The 22,166-nt window shown below is 39.4% G+C and overlaps 1 protein-coding gene across 12 annotated transcripts in view; it reads right to left on the bottom strand.

Annotated features, from left to right (window-relative positions):
• The window catches only part of Kiaa0586 (KIAA0586 homolog), a 103,230-nt gene that overhangs the window by 45,073 nt on the left and 35,991 nt on the right, over positions 1 to 22,166 (bottom strand). For 9 of the 12 annotated variants that reach the window (XM_039113227.2, XM_063262508.1, XM_063262506.1 and 6 more), the window contains 6 exons: positions 16,353 to 16,463; positions 13,607 to 13,687; positions 11,558 to 11,751; positions 10,493 to 10,611; positions 4,300 to 4,499; positions 429 to 585 (listed from right to left, as the gene is read on the bottom strand). In XM_039113227.2, coding sequence (XP_038969155.1) covers positions 429 to 585; positions 4,300 to 4,499; positions 10,493 to 10,611; positions 11,558 to 11,751; positions 13,607 to 13,687; positions 16,353 to 16,463 — 862 coding nt within the window. Of the gene's footprint in view, positions 1 to 428; positions 4,116 to 4,299; positions 4,500 to 10,492; positions 10,612 to 11,557; positions 11,752 to 13,606; positions 13,688 to 16,352; positions 16,464 to 22,166 lie in introns of those variants that run through there. The other 3 variants (XM_063262510.1, XM_063262511.1, XR_010052151.1) reach the window with 3 other exon arrangements.

Below are 22,166 nucleotides of genomic sequence, written 5' to 3'. Positions count from 1 at the left end.
GTGACGTCAACAGACTCTGGAACTTAAACAAAGCAACAAACAAACTCTTAATTTAACTTATAAATTATCTAGTGTATGGTATTCTGTTACAGTACATAAGCAATCAAGTGACAAGCAATTCCTTAGTTTCCTTGCCAAAAAAAAAAAAAAAAAAAGCATTTACTAAAGACTACTAAACAAAAGCTATTTATAGTAACTAAAAGTAAAATTGAATTATAGAAACAAAAATTTTAGGTTCAGGCAAGATGCCGCAGCAAGTCAAGCATTTGCCTGACACCCGGAGTTCAATCACAGTACCTATGTTAAAATGAAAGAAGAAAAGCAACTTCACAAACTCCCGACCTCCACACACGTGCCATGTCGTGTGCAGACACACACACACACACATACACAATCACACAATGTTTTTAAAGAAACAGGGTTTCTACCTTTCTCAACAGGTATCTCTTTAACAGATGAGGCCACGTCCTGATCGGATTCGCAGGGAGAGGAGTCTGGAGTTTTTACGAACACGTGCTCCTTCAAAGGTGCCGGAGAGCAAGGGGGAGTAGGCTGCGGTGTGGCTACCGGAGGATAAACTCTTGCCTAAGATGGATTAGTGAAACAAACACAGTGTGTTCATAATCACCCGACAGAAAATAATAGAAACAGTAAGAGGAGCTCAGTCCTAGACTACAGCGTTGACATGGACGGTCAAAGCAACAACAAACAGAAGCCTGGGTGTTCGGGTCTTAACTATTTGGTTGCCAGTACAGGACTGGCCTAAAGAAACTCCTGGGCAACTAAGTAACTACGTCTGAAAGAAATGAGTTTGTCTTCTAACACAGAGATTAATCAGACTGAGATGATGATCAAACCCAACTACAACTGGATGGGTTGCATGGTTAACGTAACAGCAAGTAGGAAACAGGAGACGGCAGGAGAGAAAACATTAGAGTCAGCTGCAAACAAGGAAAGAAGAAAACATCTTAATATTAATTTCTCACCTAAGGTAATATTCAACAGGTTTCAAAGTTCGAAGACATAAAAGGATAACAGTAAAAACACTGTCCTGTTTCCTTTCTATCTCGTTTCTTTCCTCAGAGTTATCAAGCAATCCTGACCTAAGTCAATTACATGTACATAGACTTATGTATAGAGTAAGTTCTCAGTCCTAACTACTGAAAGCACTGTTTACTTCTGAGCAGACACTGTGGAACTCCCCTATAGCACTGGGCTACTTTACACCATCAGCAGAGGCAAGAGTGCCTACTCTCCCTGGGTCTTTTATCCGTACGCAGGCAATTCCTATTTCTTTTCTGTGAGGGAACAGCCTTGTCATTTCCTTTGTTCATTTTAAGAACATTATTATCCACTTTAAAAGGCCTTTATATACTGCATGCCATGTTGGAAACTACTGCCTAACTTAAACTGATGGTGAGTCTACAGCCACACTACCCTGGACATGCCCAATACTGTCCAAATGATGAAAAATTATTAGAAATCCTCAAACACTGCTCAACAGGTAGCAAACTCTTTTATGTGAAAAAAATACACTATATCGTTTCTACTTCTTGACTGTATATACATACAACATAAAAATCTGTATGTGTATGTGTGTGTGTGTGTATGTATGTAAATATTCATTTATTTACAGCAAGATGGCCCAGCTATCCTCATGAGAGGATCTGAAGGTATTCTCCCAGCACTGGTAACTGATCACTAAACCATTAGGAACTAAGCATTCACAAAGTTCTAGACCGTAAGTTATGTAAGTGATTTAATGATCCATGAAACTTTATAGGATGATGATGATAATTTAATATCATGAAGATGTCTATCCTTCCCAAATTATACAAATCAAAATTAGACTTCTTTCTTTAACATTTTCCTTCCAGGATTCACGTCATAACCAAGGCTCTGTGGTCCTTTATGCTGTTGTAAACACAGTCTGAGAATCAAGTCCTTATCTTCTTTGGGAACACAAAAAAAAGTGGTTTCCTGAAACCTAGTAAGAAATGCGATTTTTAATAGAACTTAGAAATAAGATGTAAAGAGCAGGCCATAGTGTGGCGTGCACCTGCAATCCCAGTTCCTTAAGAAGCTGAGGCAAGAGACAGCATTCAAGAGCAGGAGGCCAGTCTGGGCAGTGCAATAAAACCTCATCTCTGAAAAAATAAAATAAATAAATAAATTAATTAAAATAAAACTTCCGTGATGGTGGTGCACAGCTTTAATCTCAGCACTTGAGGGACAGAGGCAGGCAGATCTCTGAGCTTGAATTCAGACTGGTCTACAGATCAAGTTCCAGGACAGCCCAGGCTACATAGAAAACCCTGTCTTGGAAAACAAACTAAAACAAAAATTAAAAATTAAAAACTTTAAAATTAAAATTTAAAATACATGAAAAATAAAAACATAAATTATGTCCAAATGCTAAGACAAGCTTGATAGTGTTGAGGGGACAACTAGCTCAGTGAGCACGGGCTCGCTCTACTAACAGTCACGCACGGTTTAAACTCTAAAGTATCTCTATCATATAGGCAAGCCTACGCAAAACAGAGCTGAGGCATCAGTTCGCTATGCCCAAGAGACTACGCTCTCAACAATCAAACTTCCTGCTTACACTTATTTTTCCAAATTTTCTTACTAATCACCCCCATGAGAGTATGTGCAGCGAATGAGCACAGAACAAGTCAAAGAAGAACAGAGATCTATCGATCCGGTTACAGAGCCGTCGTAGCCCTGAGAGGTCTGCAGTGCAAGCATCGTCAACAAGGCACAGGTGTGAGCAGATGCGTCCATTCCCTAGCACCACAGGCAGCCGGTGGTGGTGCACACCTTCAGTCCCAGCACTTGGGAGGCAGAGACTGGTGGATCTCTGTGAATTCGAGGCCAGCCTGGTCAACAGAGCAAATTCTAGGATAGCCAGGGCTATGCAAAGAAACCCTGTTTCAAAAAACCAAAAAAAGAAAAAAAAAAAAAAAAAAAAAAACCACACCCAACCACCAAAACAACAAAAAATAGCCAAACATCAACTTTATACATAAAAGATTAGTTTACAGGACTCACCTATTAATAAGTCTTCGTGATTTACAGGGTCAGAAATAGCTACAGAGATTTGTATCATTCCAACAAGAGATTAGAAATTCTACTTCACATAGCGATGGTGACTAGACAAACAGTAATGAAGTCTATGAAGTACATTTTCTCCTAAAGGAGTAACGTAAGAAAGTATCTTTCTATGTAGAACCTAGATATTAAATGTGTGTGACTAAAAGTACAAACAAATACTCAGGGAGAGGAGGAAGAGCAGTGGTGTCACACGGAGTGGAGGAAGGACAAATGAGGGGACGGAGGTGGGGGATGTGAGCAAAGTAAACTATACTTGGATGAAGTGTCTGGACCACTATTTCTGTGGGCTCAGTGAAAATGATGAATAAAAGCAGAAAACGTGTCCTTAGGGAATACTGCTAACCCTTTTGAGGTAGAGTCACATGTTCACAACTTTCAAACTTTTTCTAAAGAACACAATACAGGGCTGGAGAGGTGACTTAGCAGTTAAGAGCACTGGCTGCTGTTCCAGAGGTCAGGGGTTCAACTCCCAGCCCCCACATGGAAGCTTATGACTGTCTGTTCCAGATCGGATACCTTCTTCCGGCTTGTGTGGATAGTGCATGCAAGGAGCAGACAGACAGACATCAAGCAAAACACACACTTCAACTGCCAGCAATGTGAAATACAGGAAATAAATGAAGGAAGGGGAAAAATGGTCACTGTAACACACTTAGAAGCTGAGTATGATAGCTCAGACTTGAATCCAGTTCAAGGCCACCTTCAGGTGCATCTTCAAGGCCAGCCTGAACTACGAGAAACCGAATCTCAAAAAGTGAATAATAAAGTGTAGGGAAATGTTAATTACATCACCTGAATAAAATTCTATCACAATCTGTGATCTTAAGTTTAAAATGATGATTAAGTTTAAATGTGATTAAGTTTAAAATATATCTTTTTTATGAAGGTATAATGGCTCCTGCATAAAATAGTAGCATGTTTTATACACTGAAGTGAAAGGACTATCCACCCTGAGCTACAGAGATAGAGAGTTCCAGGTCAGCTTGGATTATAGGGCGAGGCTGTCTTAAGCAAACAGACAGAAAGACACACACACACACACACACACACACACACACACACACACACAGAGAGAGAGAGAGAGAGAGAGAGAGAGAGAGAGAGAGAGAGAGAGAGAGCTCTTTAGTAATGTCTAAGATACTACCCACAATCTTAAACTATAAGAGAATGGAAAGTCAGTCCTACCGACACATTAGTCTCATTTCTTGAAAGATCACCCGAAACACGTGTGGCAGCAGGCCCTTGCTTCTTTGCCTCTCTGTCAGCTAACATGACAGCAATGGTCTCGGCCAGAGCTTCATTGACAAAATGGCTGATCATGTCTGAGTTCACAGGAACTCCGGCATCTACCATAAGCTGGAATGCTCCGCTGCTTGTTCCTGGGACTGAAAAACAAGAACTTCAGATAATGCCAAGAAACATGGCTGCAGCCAAGCCTCCCTTTTTCAGGTCTACCAAGGCTGGTAGATATGTGTGTGAGTGTGGAAGGAGGGTGAACACTGAGACTAGAAGCAAAGCTACTTGCCACAAGACAGACAAAGATACGACTTAAATGAACATCCTTTTTCAACATTACATTCAAAATATTACATTAAATTTCCTCAGCCGGAAACAATCCCATTCCCACTCCCAACCAAAACAGGAGACAGGCTTTCGCTCGCTCCCTCGATCCCTCCCTCCCTCCCTCCCTCCCTCCCTCCCTCCCTCCCTCCCTCCTTCCCTCCAGGTCAGGGACATTAGTCATGCACTGCATGTTAAACCTCCTCAAGCTTCTAAAGCAGGATTTGGGAAGTAAAAAACCAGGCTGTAAAGGAAGAACAGGCTATCCAAAGAGAGGAAAGACAAGAAGAAGTGGTTTTTTTTTTTTTTTTTTAAAAAAGAACATATGTGACGCACATAAAGTAATGCAGACAAACACACACATTAAACATTAAGTGAAAAAGGAAGAAACATCTACAGATTTATGGCTAATTAGTTTTCAATAAAATATTAAGATAATTCGACGGAGAAAGGATAAACTTTTAAAGAATACTAGAGAAATCTGAAATCCATATGCAAAAGGAGAAAGAATAAGCATTTTATATCCTCATTTTATATTACATATAAACTTTAACTCAAAATATACTATGAGCGTTGAAGGAGTCACTGAATGGTAGAGTTCTAGCCTAGCCTGATCAAAGGTCCTGGGTTCAGTCCCTGGAAACACACACACACACACACACACACACACACACACACACACACACACACAGACGCGCACACGCACGTGCACACACAGGCACAGATGAAAGAAAACCTCTATACCACAATTAGATTCTGTACCCATCATACTACTCAGTATATTCAGAGATAGGCAAATAAGGACCACAGTGAGACATCGCTACATACAGGCAAAATGGCTACACTGGTTAGAGCGCGCTACCACATGCCAATAAGCATGGAGGACAACTGCAACAGACACAACTGCTTGGGATATGTCATAGTACCTCCATTTGGAAAAGGCTCAGCAAACCCTCATAACCGTTTACTTATCACATGGCTAGAATAAATTAAAAGCTGTGTCCAAACAAAAAATTGTCAGCAAGTATTCTTATCAGTTTTAGGATAGACCCAAACTAAAAGACTACAAATATCTACCAACTGGTAACTGGATTAACAGTTTATGATATATCCAGCATAATACTAACACAAGCAAAAACATGATCGCCAAAATATTACACTGGGATAAGCAAGATGGTTGAGAGTGAAAAAATGTGCTTACTGCTATGCCTGACCACCTAAACCACAGCCAAGCTTCAACCCCCTGGAGCCATCGTGGAAGGAGAAAACCAACTCCTTCAAAACTTGTCCTCTGACAACCAGAGCACTGTAGCATACATGTACACACACACACACACACACACACACACACACACACACACACACACACAATTACTGCAAAAAATGCAATGCTAAATAAAGTCAGCCAAAAAAAAAAAATCATGCTATATGATACTCATATATGAAAGTCTTCAAAAGATTAAAATACATGACAGAAAGCCAAATACAGTTGTTGGGGCCACTGCACATGGGTGAAGGCTAGCAACTGTCTACAAAGTGTAGCAATACTTTGATATTGACAGAAATGTTTTCTGACATGATTGAATGCAAAACTATTTTAAAACTTATCAAACTGTATACTTAGAACTGATGAATTTGAAGGCAACTAAATTTCCATTTTAAAAAGACTGATGTCTTTCATTTATTCATATATACACATACAATTTTATATATATATTTATATATATATATATATATATATATATATATATATATATTTAAGAAGTTTCTACAGCAGTGCCAACTCATTTCATATGACCCCTCAAACAGTCCTTAGTGTTAGTTGGCCCTCCCCTAAACTCCCTTTCCCCTCCCCATTTAATCTTCCTGCTTCAGCACTCCCCCCCACACACACACACACCTCCACAGTGTATTTTATTCCCCTTCTGTGGGACATCCTCCCTCCCCCAGAGTCCCTTTCCCTTACCTAGCCTCTGTGGTTCTATGGATCACAGCATGCCTACCAAAGGCTTTAAAGCCAACACTCATGAACACAAAGACCAAGACTAGACTATATGCAGAGTGAGAGACTTTGGAACACCCAGTACTAAATGGGACGTCTCCATCGACCTCTCCTCTCAAGGCTCAGGGGCTTATACACAGGAGGAGGTGGGAAGACTGGAAGAGCCAAAGAGAATAGGGACACCTAGAAAACATTGTCCAGACACAACAGGACCGACACACATGAACTCAGAGACTGTGGTAACACGCACAGGAGCTATACAGATTCAAGCCAGACTAGATCCCAAACGAGAAAGAGAAGCAGACACAAGCTCCCATGTCAGGAGCCATCTAGGAAAGGCTAAAGCTTACAAGTGGTGTTCTGAAGATGACACATTGGTTTGCATGGCTGTGATGGATAATTCTGAATGGCAGGGCTTTCAGAACTCTCATCTGAAGATTGACTCTTACTGGTAGTACACCTTTCTTGTCATTATTAAATTAATATAAATATTCTTGAGCATTAGCCCACTCTATTGGGCAGATTTTCTGCACATCAATGAAGATATACTCTTTTGTAACAATGCTATAGAGACAAGTTGATGATTTCATTACTCTACAGAATTTCTAAGCCCTCTGTAATACGAAAGCTATAATTGGGCTTTATTAATCTTCATATGTCATAAGCTAATTGCACTAACAGAAAGTAGCCTTGAAACGGACTTCTGATCAGGGAAAACATTCCTTTTAGGCTGAATGTAAAACCATTATCCAATAACTAAAGGTCATAAACCAAGAATGAACAATTTATTGTAGATGCAAGGACAGAAGATAAAATTGACTGGATTTATCTATACAAACTTCAACTAATGAGACACTTGACAAAACCATGCTAACTTGGACATAGAATTATTGGTTTAAACTCTTAACAAACCTGTGGAGCTAGTGACAGATAACGAAAGCTAAATAAGATAACTAGTCTTAATGGAAATACATGGTAAACATTTCTGTCATTACTTCTTATTCAATTTACGATTTGAATTTATGTTTGACCTTGTTGTGAACTTTGAAAAAAGTTGCTTAGACTACCATGTGATCATGTATCCTGAACAAGGACAAGAACTAGGAACAATCACAATAAGAGCAGAAGCAGAGCAGAAGCAGAAGCAGAGCAGAGCAGAGCAGAGCAGAGCAGAGCAGATGAGCAGAGCAGAGCAGAGCAGATGAGCAGAGCAGATGAGCAGAGCAGAGCAGAGCAGAGCAGAAGCAGAAGCAGAAGCAGAAGCAGAAGCAGAAGCAGAAGCAGAGCAGAGCAGAGCAGAGCAGAGCAGAGCAGAGCAGAGCACAGCACAGCACAGCACAGCACAGCACAGCACAGCACAGTAGAGCAGACAGCAGGCTTCTTCTTACCAGGAGACAGGTTTTTTCCTAAACAGCCAGTTTCCTTTTACTGACAAGGACAGGGCTTTTTTATACTCAATAAAAGGTAGATTTTTCAAATCAATAAAGGTTGAGTTTACTTTTCATCCATAGTGAGTGAGCTTTCCGCATTGGCGCTTGCTCAAGGAAACTTGCTCACGGGGGCTTTCATTCTACCCACCAAATACATGTATGCATTTGTAAGAAGAAATGTGTATGTGCAAGTTGGTGAGAAAGATGGTTGGGCCCATGAATGTGTAGATGAATGTGTGTACGAATGCATGTGTCTATACATATTTGCTTGTGCAAAAGTCTTTCTATCTGCGAGCATGATTTTCTTTTCCTGGTTCACTAAAAGTTAATTGTTCCAAGCCTCCCTCTTGCCTGGCCAGCAACAGACAAGGCTTCTAGGCAAGAGAGAAAGGAGCCTTAGCAATAAATCCTCTACTGAATTCCCTGCTGCTCTACATCATATGTTAATTGCCAGGGAATTATACAGTAAGTTTATAATGTAAATAAGAGTTAAGTTTTCCACTGCTAACTCAAACACAGAGAATTATAAATAAGAGAGAAAAAAGTTTTCCCAGCACTTAGTGAAGCACAAAACAGTAATAGTTAGGTTTTTAGCACAGAATAACAAAAAAAGCAAGTAATGATGCACAAAACAGTGAGAAAGATTTAAGTTTTAGGCTCAGAACAGTTAGAGAATTAAAAGGCCAGAAATCATCAGTCTTTTGGTCTGTGTCCGAAGCTGTGTTCCACTTCAACCCATTTCAGCCAGGGCCGCCCCTGGCATCCATCCACCTCTTGCCACGAAGCTATCCCCAAGCTTGCAAAAGAAAAATTAGTTTGCCCTAGTGGAGTCTCACTGGATACACTGATCAGACATAAGGTAGGCCCCATCCCCAACAAAAGAAGGCCAAAACAAAAAGAACTCAAGGGTAATCCTATAGACCTTTGTATCACATTGCTTTGTTTGAGCTATATTTTGACTTTGTGTTCTTATGGGTTTTGCTTCAGTGTGTTTCTTGTGTTTTTTCTTTCCTTTTTAAAAATTCTGTTTTTCTGCCTGTTTGTTTTCTGAAGAGAGAAAGAAAGGGCAGAGAATAAAGTGAGTGGGAGGTAGGGAAGGAAAAATAAGGAAGTCAAACTGTGGGGGCAGAGGAAGGAAAGTAGGAAAAGGAGGGGGAAAGAAAAATCACAAGAAGTTGCAGGGAACAAGAGGGAAAATTAGAGGAATGGCTCATTTAATCATTCAGTAAACACTTAAACCCTCACCAGTTATTAGTAAAGGACTGGGCAAAAGAAGCAGCATCTTTACTACTGAATAATGTGAGTTAAGTCTAGTGAGTGAGAAAAACATGTCAGACAGCCATAACATATTGGTACCTGTTATAAATGTATGCTGATGATAAATTGTGTCAATGGATTTTGGAATCAACTAGGGGAGACACATGTCTGGACATTCTGTGAGAACATTTCCAGAGAGATTTAAGTAGGAGGAAAAGACCCACCCTCAAGTGTGGCCAGCGCCATATCATGGACTAGGGATCTGGACTTCATTCAAAAGAGAAAAGAGGGCTGGAGAGATGGCTCAGTGGTTAAGAGCACTGGCTGCTCTTCCAGAGGTCCTGAGTTCAATTCCCAGCAACCACATGGTGGCTCACAACCATCTGTAATGGGATCAGAGGCCCTCTTCTGGTGTGTCTGAAGACAGTGACAATGTACTCATACATAAAATAAATAAATTAATTTAAAAAAAAAGAGAAAAGAGTTAACTATGAGGCATTTATGTCTCCCAGCTTCCTAAGGATGTAATGTGACCAGCTGTATTATACCCCCAGCCTTCTGGTGAGGATATGACTGGTCACATCACACTCTCATTGGCACATCTTTCCCACCACAATGAACTGCTCTCTCAAACCATCACACAAAATAAATCTTTCCTCTATAATAAAGCCCCCTTTGCTAGGTACTTGGTTGCAGCAAATGGAAAAATAAAAAGAGGTACCAGGAGGACGTTTTAGTGGATAAAGGCACCCAAAGCTGCTGTCCTGAGTAAGTCCTGGAGCTGACTGTGGAAGAGACAAACGCTGTCTCTGACCTGGGCATGGATGCACACAGTATCCATTGTTCCTCCTCTATAATACATGTTTATATGTATATTTACATAACATATCTATATAATTTATACACAGACATATTTCTGGGAAAGAACAACAGAATCCTGGAGAATGGCTCAGCACCCCCACAGCTGCAATCTGTAATAAGGGGGAAGGGAATGCTAATCTCATCTGCAGAGGGGCAGAAGGTGAGATAGCCAAGGATCCACTCGGTCTCAGGGATACAGAAATCCACAGTAATTAAGTAAAGCTTTATCTTTAATAACAACAATGACAACAGGTTCCACCTGACGTACCAATGTCAGAAGCTGACGGTTCGCTTGCCTCGCTTACTGAAACACTGGCATCAAGTCTGGCCTGTTGCTGGAGTGGAAAGAGCCCAGAGATAATTCTTGACATTATTTCTTGTTCTACCCTAGAAGTATAAAGTTAAATACACCTGAATTTGGTTAAAAGTATAATATGTTCACTACATCACTCTTAAGAATAAGCTGTACTCAGAGCATGAACATGAGAAAGCAGCCTTCTGGAAATTACAGCTGGAAGGAAGAGAACTGTGTCTCCTGCTAAGACAAGCCCACGACACTATCCTTTGGGAGACAGATTATGAAATCAACTTAGAGTTCTTCAGCCTGACAGACAGTTCCTTAACCACCTGGCTAAGCATCCCATCTGAGTTACGGAGTATGTCAGGCACTTGACAAGCTTGCTTCTCACTCAGAGCCCACACGTAAACTCCTATCAGATCAAAGGTCCAGAAGTTCACTGAGCAGAGTTTGGGACTAGGCAAGTGCTTAAACAGCATCCTTAAACCAGCCATCTGACGCTTCTGTTAGTGAGTTTATTAGAATAATGCAACTTTACTTAAAAAAAAAAAAAAACCAAAAAACAAAAAACACCCAAACTGCAAAACAGGGTAGAGTTTTTCCTTGAAAAGGAAAGAAAAATGTATTTCCAAGGTCATGGTTAGGAAGAGGAAAGAAAAAGCAGAGAGTAGAGAGTAGAAGCCTTCTTTCAATACACTTTTTTAGAGCAGCTATTAGTCCTATTAAAAATTATTGTCATATAAGTGATAGATGTTTGCTGTTGGAAAATTCAGAAAAATAGTTTTTTTAAAAATTGGCTAGGCTCACTCATAATTCTAGATTTAGAGATAAGTAGTTACTAACCTGACATGTATTTCAAACACTTGTCCGATGCAAACTTATTTTAAGGTCTTAAAGGCTAAGTTTACACTGTGTCTCTGTCTTTATTTATACACCAGAATACTATGTTTCACTCTTACTGAATATTCTTCTAACCCATTTCCATTTTTATTTGCTATTCTGATTTTAGTCACACCAATAGAATTATAAACTCACCACTGAATTAAATTATTTTCCAATGTTTCTTTTCTCTCAATTACTTTATCTAAAATATCAGTAGTGGGCCGGAGAGCAGAAACTACTGGAGGAAATGAAGGCCCACTATACTTTGTAGGAACAACTTTAACACTTCTGTTAAACTCCAACATTGGTGCAGAGCATTCAGGAATCTCGTCACGCTTTTCCTCTTCCTGGAAACATAATAAAAACACAAATTATTATATTCAAATATCAGTTCAACATTTTAGGCAAAGGCATCCACTGTATGAGTTAGCCAACATTCACAAACCAGCCAAGAACCTTTCTCCCCAGGCGGCACGACATTAAGTGTGCCGTACACGCTGCATTTATCATAGCACAACATAACACTGGAGAATACGCGTTTACACAGTCTGTCTGTTTTAAACTCAATGTCCAGGCTCTGGCTATGGTTCAGTGGTAGAACATTTGTCTATCCTGAGTTTAACTTCACACCAACACCCACAAAACATTAAAAAAAATCAATATTAATTTCATATAGTCATGAAGCTAGAAAATTTGGGGATTCGAGCATTAAACCTTATGAAATACCCAGAAATTTATGAGCTTTATCACAAAAACCCAGATGATCCCAAACATTTCTTCATCCTATCAGAACCTGCAGTTTACATTGTTTATCTCATTTACTCTTATCATCATAACACATCCCAAAGTTATTTCTTTGACTTCTTTTTTATGAAAAAATGTGACTTGTTTAAAAATAAACAAAATAATGCTTAGGCACCACGTGTTATATAAATGATAAGAACTGCATGTACCTAGCCCCCAGCTTCAACAATTACCAACTCATGGTCAACTCTGCCACCTAAGTTGTCCACCCCATACATTCTCGCTTTTATAGATCATGGGGACCCAAATTACAGATATAATTTTGTCTGTAATTAAATAAGTATCTCAACAATATCCCATCTCTTTAAATATCACAGCTCATCCATATCCTGTAAGGAACAAAGCCTCAGATAGCAAGGGAAGAAACCCCTGTCCCTCACCCAAATCCATGAGAGCTCTGTGACTGTCTCTTCCACTGCCACCTGGAGAAACAATTCTATCAAACATCAGCAGCCAGGGCTACAGAGACAGTAAGGTTCCTAGCCTCAGAACACTTGTGTAGCATTAACATTTATTTAAAATATGTGTGCGTGTGCTCAGTGTGTGTGTTCAGTGTGTGTGTATGTGTGTATATGTGTGCTCAGTGTGTGTGCTCAGTGTGTGTGCTCAGTGTGTGTGTGTGTGTGTGTGTGTGTGTGTGTGTGTGTGTGTCTGAGTGTAAGTATGTATTCAACATGTGCAGGAGCCATCCCAGGTCAGAACAAGTTGGATCCTCTGCGCTGGGTTTATAGGCAATTGTGAGTCACCATGTGGGTGCTTGGAACTCAGGTCCTCTGCAAGAGCAGCAATGCTCTTCACTGCTGAGCCATTTCCTCAGTCCCCCATTTTTCACTAACAAAGTTAGTCTTAGTTTGAAAGCCAAAGAAATGTGAAAAGTATTTTCACTGATGACGAATGTCCTATTAATAGCATTACAATAATCTTGTGTCCCCATGTTTTCCTATCTTTCTTTCCTGCCTTATTATTTCCATCATTTTCATAACTGATATTTTCATCCATACGGGGTTTTGCTTGAACTTCTGACTATACATAACTTTTTCCCAGTATAAACCTAACTGTGCCTCCAGAAATCAAGAGTTAATAGAATGGAGAAAGGGAAGCAAGAGGGATGAAGGCAGTGGGTATGTTCCAGGTAGGAACAGTGAAGGTAGTGGGTATGTCCCAGGTAGGACAGTGGACTAGCATTAAGTTTATGAAGACAATACTACACTACAGGAAAAAACAAACAACAGGCTTCACAATCTTCAAAAGAAATTTAAGTAAGCATATTTAAAATTTAAAGTCTATTTAAATCATGCTTCTCAAAACCCTGTAACATAGTTGTGATAGTCAAATTACATCAACCACCTGGGAAAATATTTATAGAAAATGACTTCCTATGTCTCTAAGTTTGGTTACCTGAATAACATCAATTACTTCATCAAAGTTAGTTCCTGGAACGGGCAACTCTTCTTCATCCACCTTCATAAATTCTGGAGTCTAAGGAAACAGTTTAGAAAATTTTATTATCTTCAATTTAAAACACATATAACTTCTCATGTTTTCAAATATACTATAATCTTAATATAGCCCTGTTATTTTAATATTCTGTTCAGAACTGATTTAATTAGTAAATGAAACACAGGTCAGTTCTCAATCTATTATCTCGTCATTTCAAGAATGATAAAAAAAAAGTGGTTTTGGTTTTACAAGACAGGGTTTCTCTGTGTAACCCTGGCTGTCCTGGAACTTGCTCTGCAGACCAGGCTGGCCTAGAACTCACAGAGATCTGCCTGCTTCTACCTTCTGAGTACTGGGATTGCAAACTTGCGCCATCACCACCTGGCAAAAAATTGATTTCAATAATATATTTTTTAAATTATCAGGGTAAGGTGTTTCATACCTCTTAGCAGGAAGATTACTGGGAGTTTGAAACTAACAGAGCTACTGCAAGTTTTAAGATAATCTGGGCTACAGTGTGAGACCCTGTCTCCAAAGACAAACACATACCAGTCTGACATTTAAACTACACCAACAGCACAAGTGTGAAGAAATTTACATTTCTTCATTTTCTTTTGTGTATATCACAATGGCCTCCATGTGGACGATGAAAGAGTAACTACAGGTCAGCTCGCTCCTGATACCGTGTGTCATAGGGATTAGACTCAGGTCCCAAGGCTTAGCTGCAAGTGCTCTTACCCACTGTGCCATATCTCCCGACTGCAGGGGGAAATTTAAAGAACTATCAACAGGCAGTTTTACACCATGGGAAACACTTCCATGTGTAGCTATGTAAGTGTACACATTCACAGACTCACAAAAGACAGGAACAGATTCAAATCATTTTAAAAGTAAAGAAAAACAGGGCCAGCAAGATGCTCAGTAGGTCAGCAAGATGGCTCAGTAGGTCTTTATCTGGCTTATACTTGTCAATAAACCAGACGACCCGAGAATGATTCTGAGAACCACATACACGTTAGGAAAGAATTCCTAAAAGTTGTCTTCTGACCTCTACATGCACACACTCATGCACATGTATCACACACACACACACACACACACACACACACACACACACACACACACACAAAATAAAAATGTAACTTAAGTTAAAAAGAGATGAACTAGAGTGATGTCTCACAGGTCACAAGCACTTGTTGCTCTTGCAGAGACAGTCTGTTCCCAGCGCCCACACCAGGCAATCACAACTGCCTGTAAGTCCAGTTTAAGGGAACTCAGTGTCCTCCAGCTTCTATGGGCTCCTGCAAGGGCTTGATGCATATAAAGCTCACACAGGCCCACACATACATAAATTTAAGAAATGAGTAAGTATTTAAAAAATCTTAATAAAAATGAAATTACCTTCACGTTTATTGTCTAGGCTATATAAACTCTAGTTACTAAAAATGATAACAGTTTCTTGCTAAGAACAGAATTATATATAATCCAAACATATTATTTGTTATCATACATGTTCCAATAAATTTCTAAGAAAAACAAAATTACTTATAAAAGGTTAACTAGTTAGAGTGGGTATGAATTCCATTTAGGATAAATTCTAATACAGTGTTCCTAATCATGAAAGATTTTTGAGATCTGTCACCCCCGCTCTCCCTTGACAGGGTCTCACTGTGTCAGTCTGGCTGTCCTACAGCTGGCGAAGCAAACCAGGCTGGCCTCCAACTCACAGAAGTCTACCTACCGTTACCTCCTACACCCTGGATTAAAGGTGTGCAAACTGCACATGACTGATTCGTGACTTTGGTTTCTGGTTTGTTTCCATCTCTGAAATGAGGTCTCATCATGTAGCCTTTATGTAGCTGCCTCATTCACGGACATCTGCCTTATTCTGACATTGTGTCCAGCCACCTTTTATTCTTAAAAACTATAAACTCAATGATCAATTTGAGATATTTGATACTAGAGACATTACAGTGCTATTTTACTGTAATAAAATTCATAATGTCATTATTCAGAAGCAAATCAATACAAGAAAATGTATATTTTTACAATGTTAACAATGTGAAAAAATATATACTACTTGTCAGTATTAACATTCAAATTCTGGGCAGGTAAAAGCACTTGCAGCCAAGCCGGACAACCTGAGTTTGATCCCCAAAACCCATATATGGTGGAAAGAGAAAACAGACTCCCCATTAGTTGTCCTCCAACTTTCCTATGTGGGCTATGGCATGCACATCCATGTAGGTGCACATACACACATAGATACATATACAGACACACACACACAATAAGTAACGTATAAAAATTTTACATCACAACTTATATTTTCATATCAAACCAAATATTACCAAAGACATGGAAATTCTTCACCTGTGAAAGTCTCACAATTACCATGTTATAGCAAAAATTACCATGTTCTGAATATAAAGATCTCAAAACTTCAGAAATTTGTAAATAATGTGACACTCACAAGTTTATCGTATGCTGAAATTACTGTTGCATGTTTATGACTTAAGCAGCTATGGCTAGAATGCACTCTGTAGAACAGGCTGGCCCCAAACTCACAGAGATCTGACTGCCTTTTGCCTCCCAAGTCCTAGGCTTCAAGTATGAGCTACCACATCCACCACAATATGCTATGATATGATAGGAGCTTTGCATGGAGTAACGGTTAATGATATGAAAGAACTCCAAAGCCGACCTGGATCCAGGTGTGTAGTGGAGGCGGCGAGGCTTCTTTGGGACTTGGAGAAGGGGAAGACCCACCAGTACTGCTGTATGAGATGCTGTCAATATCCACACTGGGTAGTATCTGCGAAAGACAGAACATCTGGCTATTTACCACCATGACTTAAGAAACTATCAAAAACGACAACAAAATGTGCCCTTTAAATTTCTATTGCTGCTAACAGATAACTTTGAATTCCGAAAGTATATTTAGTATTTAAAGAAAAAACCCCACAAAACCCTGTCTTAAGATAGCTTCATTTCGTGGCCTGTACTCTTTCTGTTTACCCTCCACTCAAGCAAGGTAAGGGTTCACAGGTCTGGTTTTCACTGTTATTAGGTCATAACACCTTCTTCTTCTTCTCCATTTTATTTTATTTATTTTATTTTTTGATCTTTTGAGACAAGGTTTCCCTGTGTAGCCTTGGCTGCCCTGAAACTTCTTCAATAGTCCAGGCTGGCCTCAAACTCTCAGAGTGCTGGGATTAAAAGAAGCATGACATCCATGGCCATATCCTGTTTCTTTGCAGACTTTATATTTTTAAGTAACTGCATAAAGTAAAGGATTTTACATTCCTTATTCAACCATATTCCTTACTGCCAGTTTTCCCCACTGTTACCCACAGATCCCAACACCTTCAATGTGCAGTGTGCAGTGTTTTCTTCCCAAACTCTGAGTTACTACATCATGTTAGTTAGATTTTGATGAACGTCTAGGCCCACAGTGCATGGATAGTCAGTATTCTCTGTAATCACTGGCAAAATCCCAGCCAACTTCTGTTTATATTACACTAATTCTAAGATTTATCCAACCATCAACTAAAATGAGCAGTTTTGCAGTAGCAACAATTACATGGGAATATATTATCCTTTTTTAAAATTTTTATTATTTTAGCTACAAGTAAAACTTACATCTAATTTCCTTATTCTTAACTGTACTTAACCCTGTTGTAGAATCTCATTCCCGTACCTGGATGAAGTCTGGATGTAGGCCTATTTTCTTATGACTTATTAGAAGCCATTGTATTTGAGAACAAATCCTTCACCAAGATCTTGCTTTCATTTGTTCTCACTGTATACTGCCTTCCCTTTTAAGTTTCTTTGACATATATAACCTTTAGATTTTAGATGCAAATCTCTCTTCCCTATTGTATCTAAAGTATCTTCCCCAAAAATCCAAAATTTGCCTCAGTTTTAATAGAAAATTCAATGAAATTAGCTTCAAATTTTTTTTTTTTTTTTTGGTTCTTTTTTTCGGAGCTGGGGACCGAACCCAGGGCCTTGCGCTTCCTAGGTAAGCGCTCTACCACTGAGCTAAATCCCCAGCCCCAGCTTCAAATTTTTATGGTTTTGTTATTTATACTTTGAATTGGCCAATTTGGAGCTCATTTGCTACACAGTAAGAACTTGAAGCCAAAAACTACTCTTTCCTTATGTCATTAAGCCAAATACAACACACATTATTTCACATAACAAACCTATACATTCTTTCTAAAAAATAAAGTTGATTCTGAAATCTCACTATATTGATCTAATAACCACGAATGGTGTCACATAACCTATGCTGCTTGGCCCCTGAGCTTGACCTGGGTTAAGGATGACCTTGAACTCCTGACCTTTTAACTATTAACTTTCCAATGTTGGCTCAAATAAGCTGGATGCCTAGCCCATAACAAAATTCTTTTCTAAACCCTTTACTCTTCCAGCTATCAGAATCATCCTAAAGTTCAAGTTTAAGAAAACAAAAATCTCATGTTATTTTTAAAAAACAGCATTCTACTAAAATTGCACACCAAATTGAGAAGAACAGTTAACTTCAATAGTTTTTGTGTATAAACATGCATTCTTTCTACATTCAGTCATGTCCTATCTGTGATTGGATAAAGTCTGAAATAATGATATTAGTTACACTCTCCATTAACTATTGCTTCTTTTATTATATTTTTTGGTTTATTTATTCATTCACTCATTTATCATTGAGGCAGTAACTCCCTGTGTAGTCCTAGCGAGCTAGTTTGAAACTTGCTAGATGGACCAGAATGGCCTTGAACATGTAGCAATCTTCCTATGGCTACCTCCTGGTTGCTTAGATTACAGGTAAGCATCATTTCTTTCTTCCTTTTTTTTCTTTCTCTTTCCTTATTTATTTTTTATTGTATATGAATGCTCTGTATGTACATCTGCATGCCAGATGAGGGCATCAGATCTCATTATAGATGGTTGTGAACCACCATGTGATTGCTGGGATTTGAACTCAGGACCTCTGGAAGAGCAGCCAGTGCTCTTAACCTTTGAGCTATCTCTCCAGCCCCACATACCTTCTTCTTTTTTTTTTTTTTTTTTTTTTTGTTTTATTAACTTGAGTATTTCTTATATACATTTCGAGTGTTATTCCCTTTCCCGGTTTCCGGGCAAACATCCCCCTCCCCCCTCCCCTTCCTTATGGGTGTTCCCCTCCCAACCCTCCCCCCATTGCCGCCCTCCCCCCATAGACTAGTTCACTGGGGGTTCAGTCTTAGCAGGACCCAGGGCTTCCCCTTCCACTGGTGCTCTTACTAGGATATTCATTGCTACCTATGGGGTCAGAGTCCAGGGTCAGTCCATGTATAGTCTTTAGGTAGTGGCTTAGTCCCTGGAAGCTCTGGTTGCTTGGCATTGTTGTACTTTTGGGGTCTCGAGCCCCTTCAAGCTCTTCCAGTTCTTTCTCTGATTCCTTCAATAGGGGACCTATTCTCAGTTCAGTGGTTTGCTGCTGGCATTCGCCTCTGTATTTGCTGTATTCTGGCTGTGTCTCTCAGGAGCGATCTACATCCGGCTCCTGTCGGTCTGCACTTCTTTGCTTCATCCATCTTGTCTAATTGGGTGGCTGTATATGTATGGGCCACATGTGGGGCAGGCTCTGAATGGGTGTTCCTTCAGTCTCTGTTTTAATCTTTGCCTCTCCCTTCCCTGCCAAGGGTATTCTTTTTCCTCATTTAAAGAAGGAGTGAAGCATTCACATTTTGATCATCCGTCTTGAGTTTCGTTTGTTCTAGGGATCTAGGGTAATTCAAGCATTTGGGCTAATAGCCACTTATCAATGAGTGCATACCATGTATGTCTTTCTGTGAGTGGGTTAGCTCACTCAGGATGATATTTTCCAGTTCCAACCATTTGCCTACGAATTTCATAAACTCGTTGTTTTTGATAGCTGAGTAATATTCCATTGTGTAGATGCACCACATTTTCTGTATCCATTCCTCTGTTGAAGGGCATCTGGGTTCTTTCCATTTTCTGGCTATTATAAATAAGGCTGCGATGAACATAGTGGAGCACGTGTCTCTTTTATATGTTGAGGCATCTTTTGGGTATATGCCCAAGAGAGGTATAGCTGGATCCTCAGGCAGTTCAATGTCCAATTTTCTGAGGAACCTCCAGACTGATTTCCAGAATGGTTTTACCAGTCTGCAATCCCACCAACAATGGAGGAGTGTTCCTCTTTCTCCACATCCTCGCCAGCATCTGCTGTCACCTGAGTTTTTGATCTTAGCCAATCGCACTGGTGTGAGGTGAAATCTCAGGGTTGTTTTGATTTGCATTTCCCTTATGACTAAAGATGTTGAACATTTCTTTAGGTGTTTCTCAGCCATTCGGCATTCCTCAGCTGTGAATTCTTTGTTTAGCTCTGAACCCCATTTTTTAAAAGGGTTATTTGTTTCCCTGCGGTCTAACTTCTTGAGTTCTTTGTATATTATGGATATAAGGCCTCTATCTGTTGTAGGATTGGTAAAGATCTTTTCCCAATCTGTTGGTTGCCGTTTTGTCCTAACCACAGTGTCCTTTGCCTTACAGAAGCTTTGCAGTTTTATGAGATCCCATTTGTCGATTCTTGATCTTAGAGCATAAGCCATTGGTGTTTTGTTCAGGAAATTTTTTCCAGTGCCCATGTGTTCCAGATGTTTCCCTAGTTTTTCTTCTATTAGTTTGAGTGTGTCTGGTTTGATGTGGAGGTCCTTGATCCACTTGGACTTAAGCTTTGTACAGGGTGATAAGCATGGATCGATCTGCATTCTTCTACATGTTGCCCTCCAGTTGAACCAGCACCATTTGCTGAAAATGCTATCTTTTTTCCATTGGATGGTTTTGGCTCCTTTGTCAAAAATCAAGTGACCATAGGTGTGTGGGTTCATTTCTGGGTCTTCAATTCTATTCCATTGGTCTATCTGTCTGTCTCTGTACCAATACCATGCAGTTTTTATCACTATTGCTCTGTAATACTGCTTGAGTTCAGGGATAGTGATTCCCCCTGAAGTCCTTTTATTGTTGAGGATAGCTTTAGCTATCCTGGGTTTTTTCTTATTCCAGATGAATTTGCAAATTGTTCTGTCTAACTCTTTGAAGAATTGGATTGGTATTTTGATGGGGATTGCATTGAATCTGTAGATTGCTTTTGGTAAAATGGCCATTTTTACTATATTAATCCTGCCAATCCATGAGCATGGGAGATCTTTCCATCTTCTGAGGTCTTCTTCAATTTCTTTCCTCAGTGTCTTGAAGTTCTTATTGTACAGATCTTTTACTTGCTTGGTTAAAGTCACACCGAGGTACTTTATATTATTTGGGTCTATTATGAAGGGTGTCGTTTCCCTAATTTCTTTCTCGGCTTGTTTCTCTTTTGTATAGAGGAAGGCAACTGATTTATTTGAGTTAATTTTATACCCAGCCACTTTGCTGAAGTTGTTTATCAGCTTTAGTAGTTCTCTGGTGGAACTTTTGGGATCACTTAAATATACTATCATGTCATCTGCAAATAGTGATATTTTGACCTCTTCTTTTCCGATTTGTATCCCTTTGATCTCCTTTTGTTGTCTGATTGCTCTGGCTAGAATTTCAAGAACTATATTGAATAAGTAGGGAGAGAGTGGGCAGCCTTGTCTAGTCCCTGATTTTAGTGGGATTGCTTCAAGTTTCTCTCCATTTAGTTTAATGTTAGCAACTGGTTTGCTGTATATGGCTTTTACTATGTTTAGGTATGGGCCTTGAATTCCTATTCTTTCCAGGACTTTTATCATGAAGGGGTGTTGAATTTTGTCAAATGCTTTCTCAGCATCTAATGAAATGATCATGTGGTTCTGTTCTTTCAGTTTGTTTATATGATGGATCACGTTGATGGTTTTCCGTATATTAAACCATCCCTGCATGCCTGGGATGAAGCCTACTTGATCATGGTGGATGATTGTTTTGATGTGCTCTTGAATTCGGTTTGCCAGAATTTTATTGAGTATTTTTGCGTCGATATTCATAAGGGAAATTGGTCTGAAGTTCTCTTTCTTTGTTGTGTCTTTGTGTGGTTTAGGTATAAGAGTAATTGTGGCTTCGTAGAAGGAATTCGGTAGGGCTCCATCTGTTTCAATTTTGTGGAATAGTTTGGATAATATTGGTATGAGGTCTTCTATGAAGGTTTGATAGAATTCTGCACTAAACCCGTCTGGACCTGGGCTCTTTTTGGTTGGGAGACCTTTAATGACTGCTTCTATTTCCTTAGGAGTTATGGGGTTGTTTAACTGGTTTATCTGTTCCTGATTTAACTTCGATACCTGGTATCTGTCTAGGAAATTGTCCATTTCCTGAAGATTTTCAAATTTTGTTGAATATAGGTTTTTATAGTAAGATCTGATGATTTTTTGAATTTCCTCTGAATCTGTAGTTATGTCTCCCTTTTCATTTCTGATTTTGTTAATTTGGACGCACTCTCTGTGTCCTCTCGTTAGTCTGGCTAAGGGTTTATCTATCTTGTTGATTTTCTCAA

This window comes from Rattus norvegicus, chromosome 6, assembly GCF_036323735.1.
Source record: "Rattus norvegicus strain BN/NHsdMcwi chromosome 6, GRCr8, whole genome shotgun sequence".
In the NCBI taxonomy this organism is placed as follows: domain Eukaryota; kingdom Metazoa; phylum Chordata; class Mammalia; order Rodentia; family Muridae; genus Rattus; species Rattus norvegicus.
The sequence above is the reverse complement of the archived record's forward strand: the minus strand, read 5'-3'. Positions and strand labels throughout refer to the sequence as shown.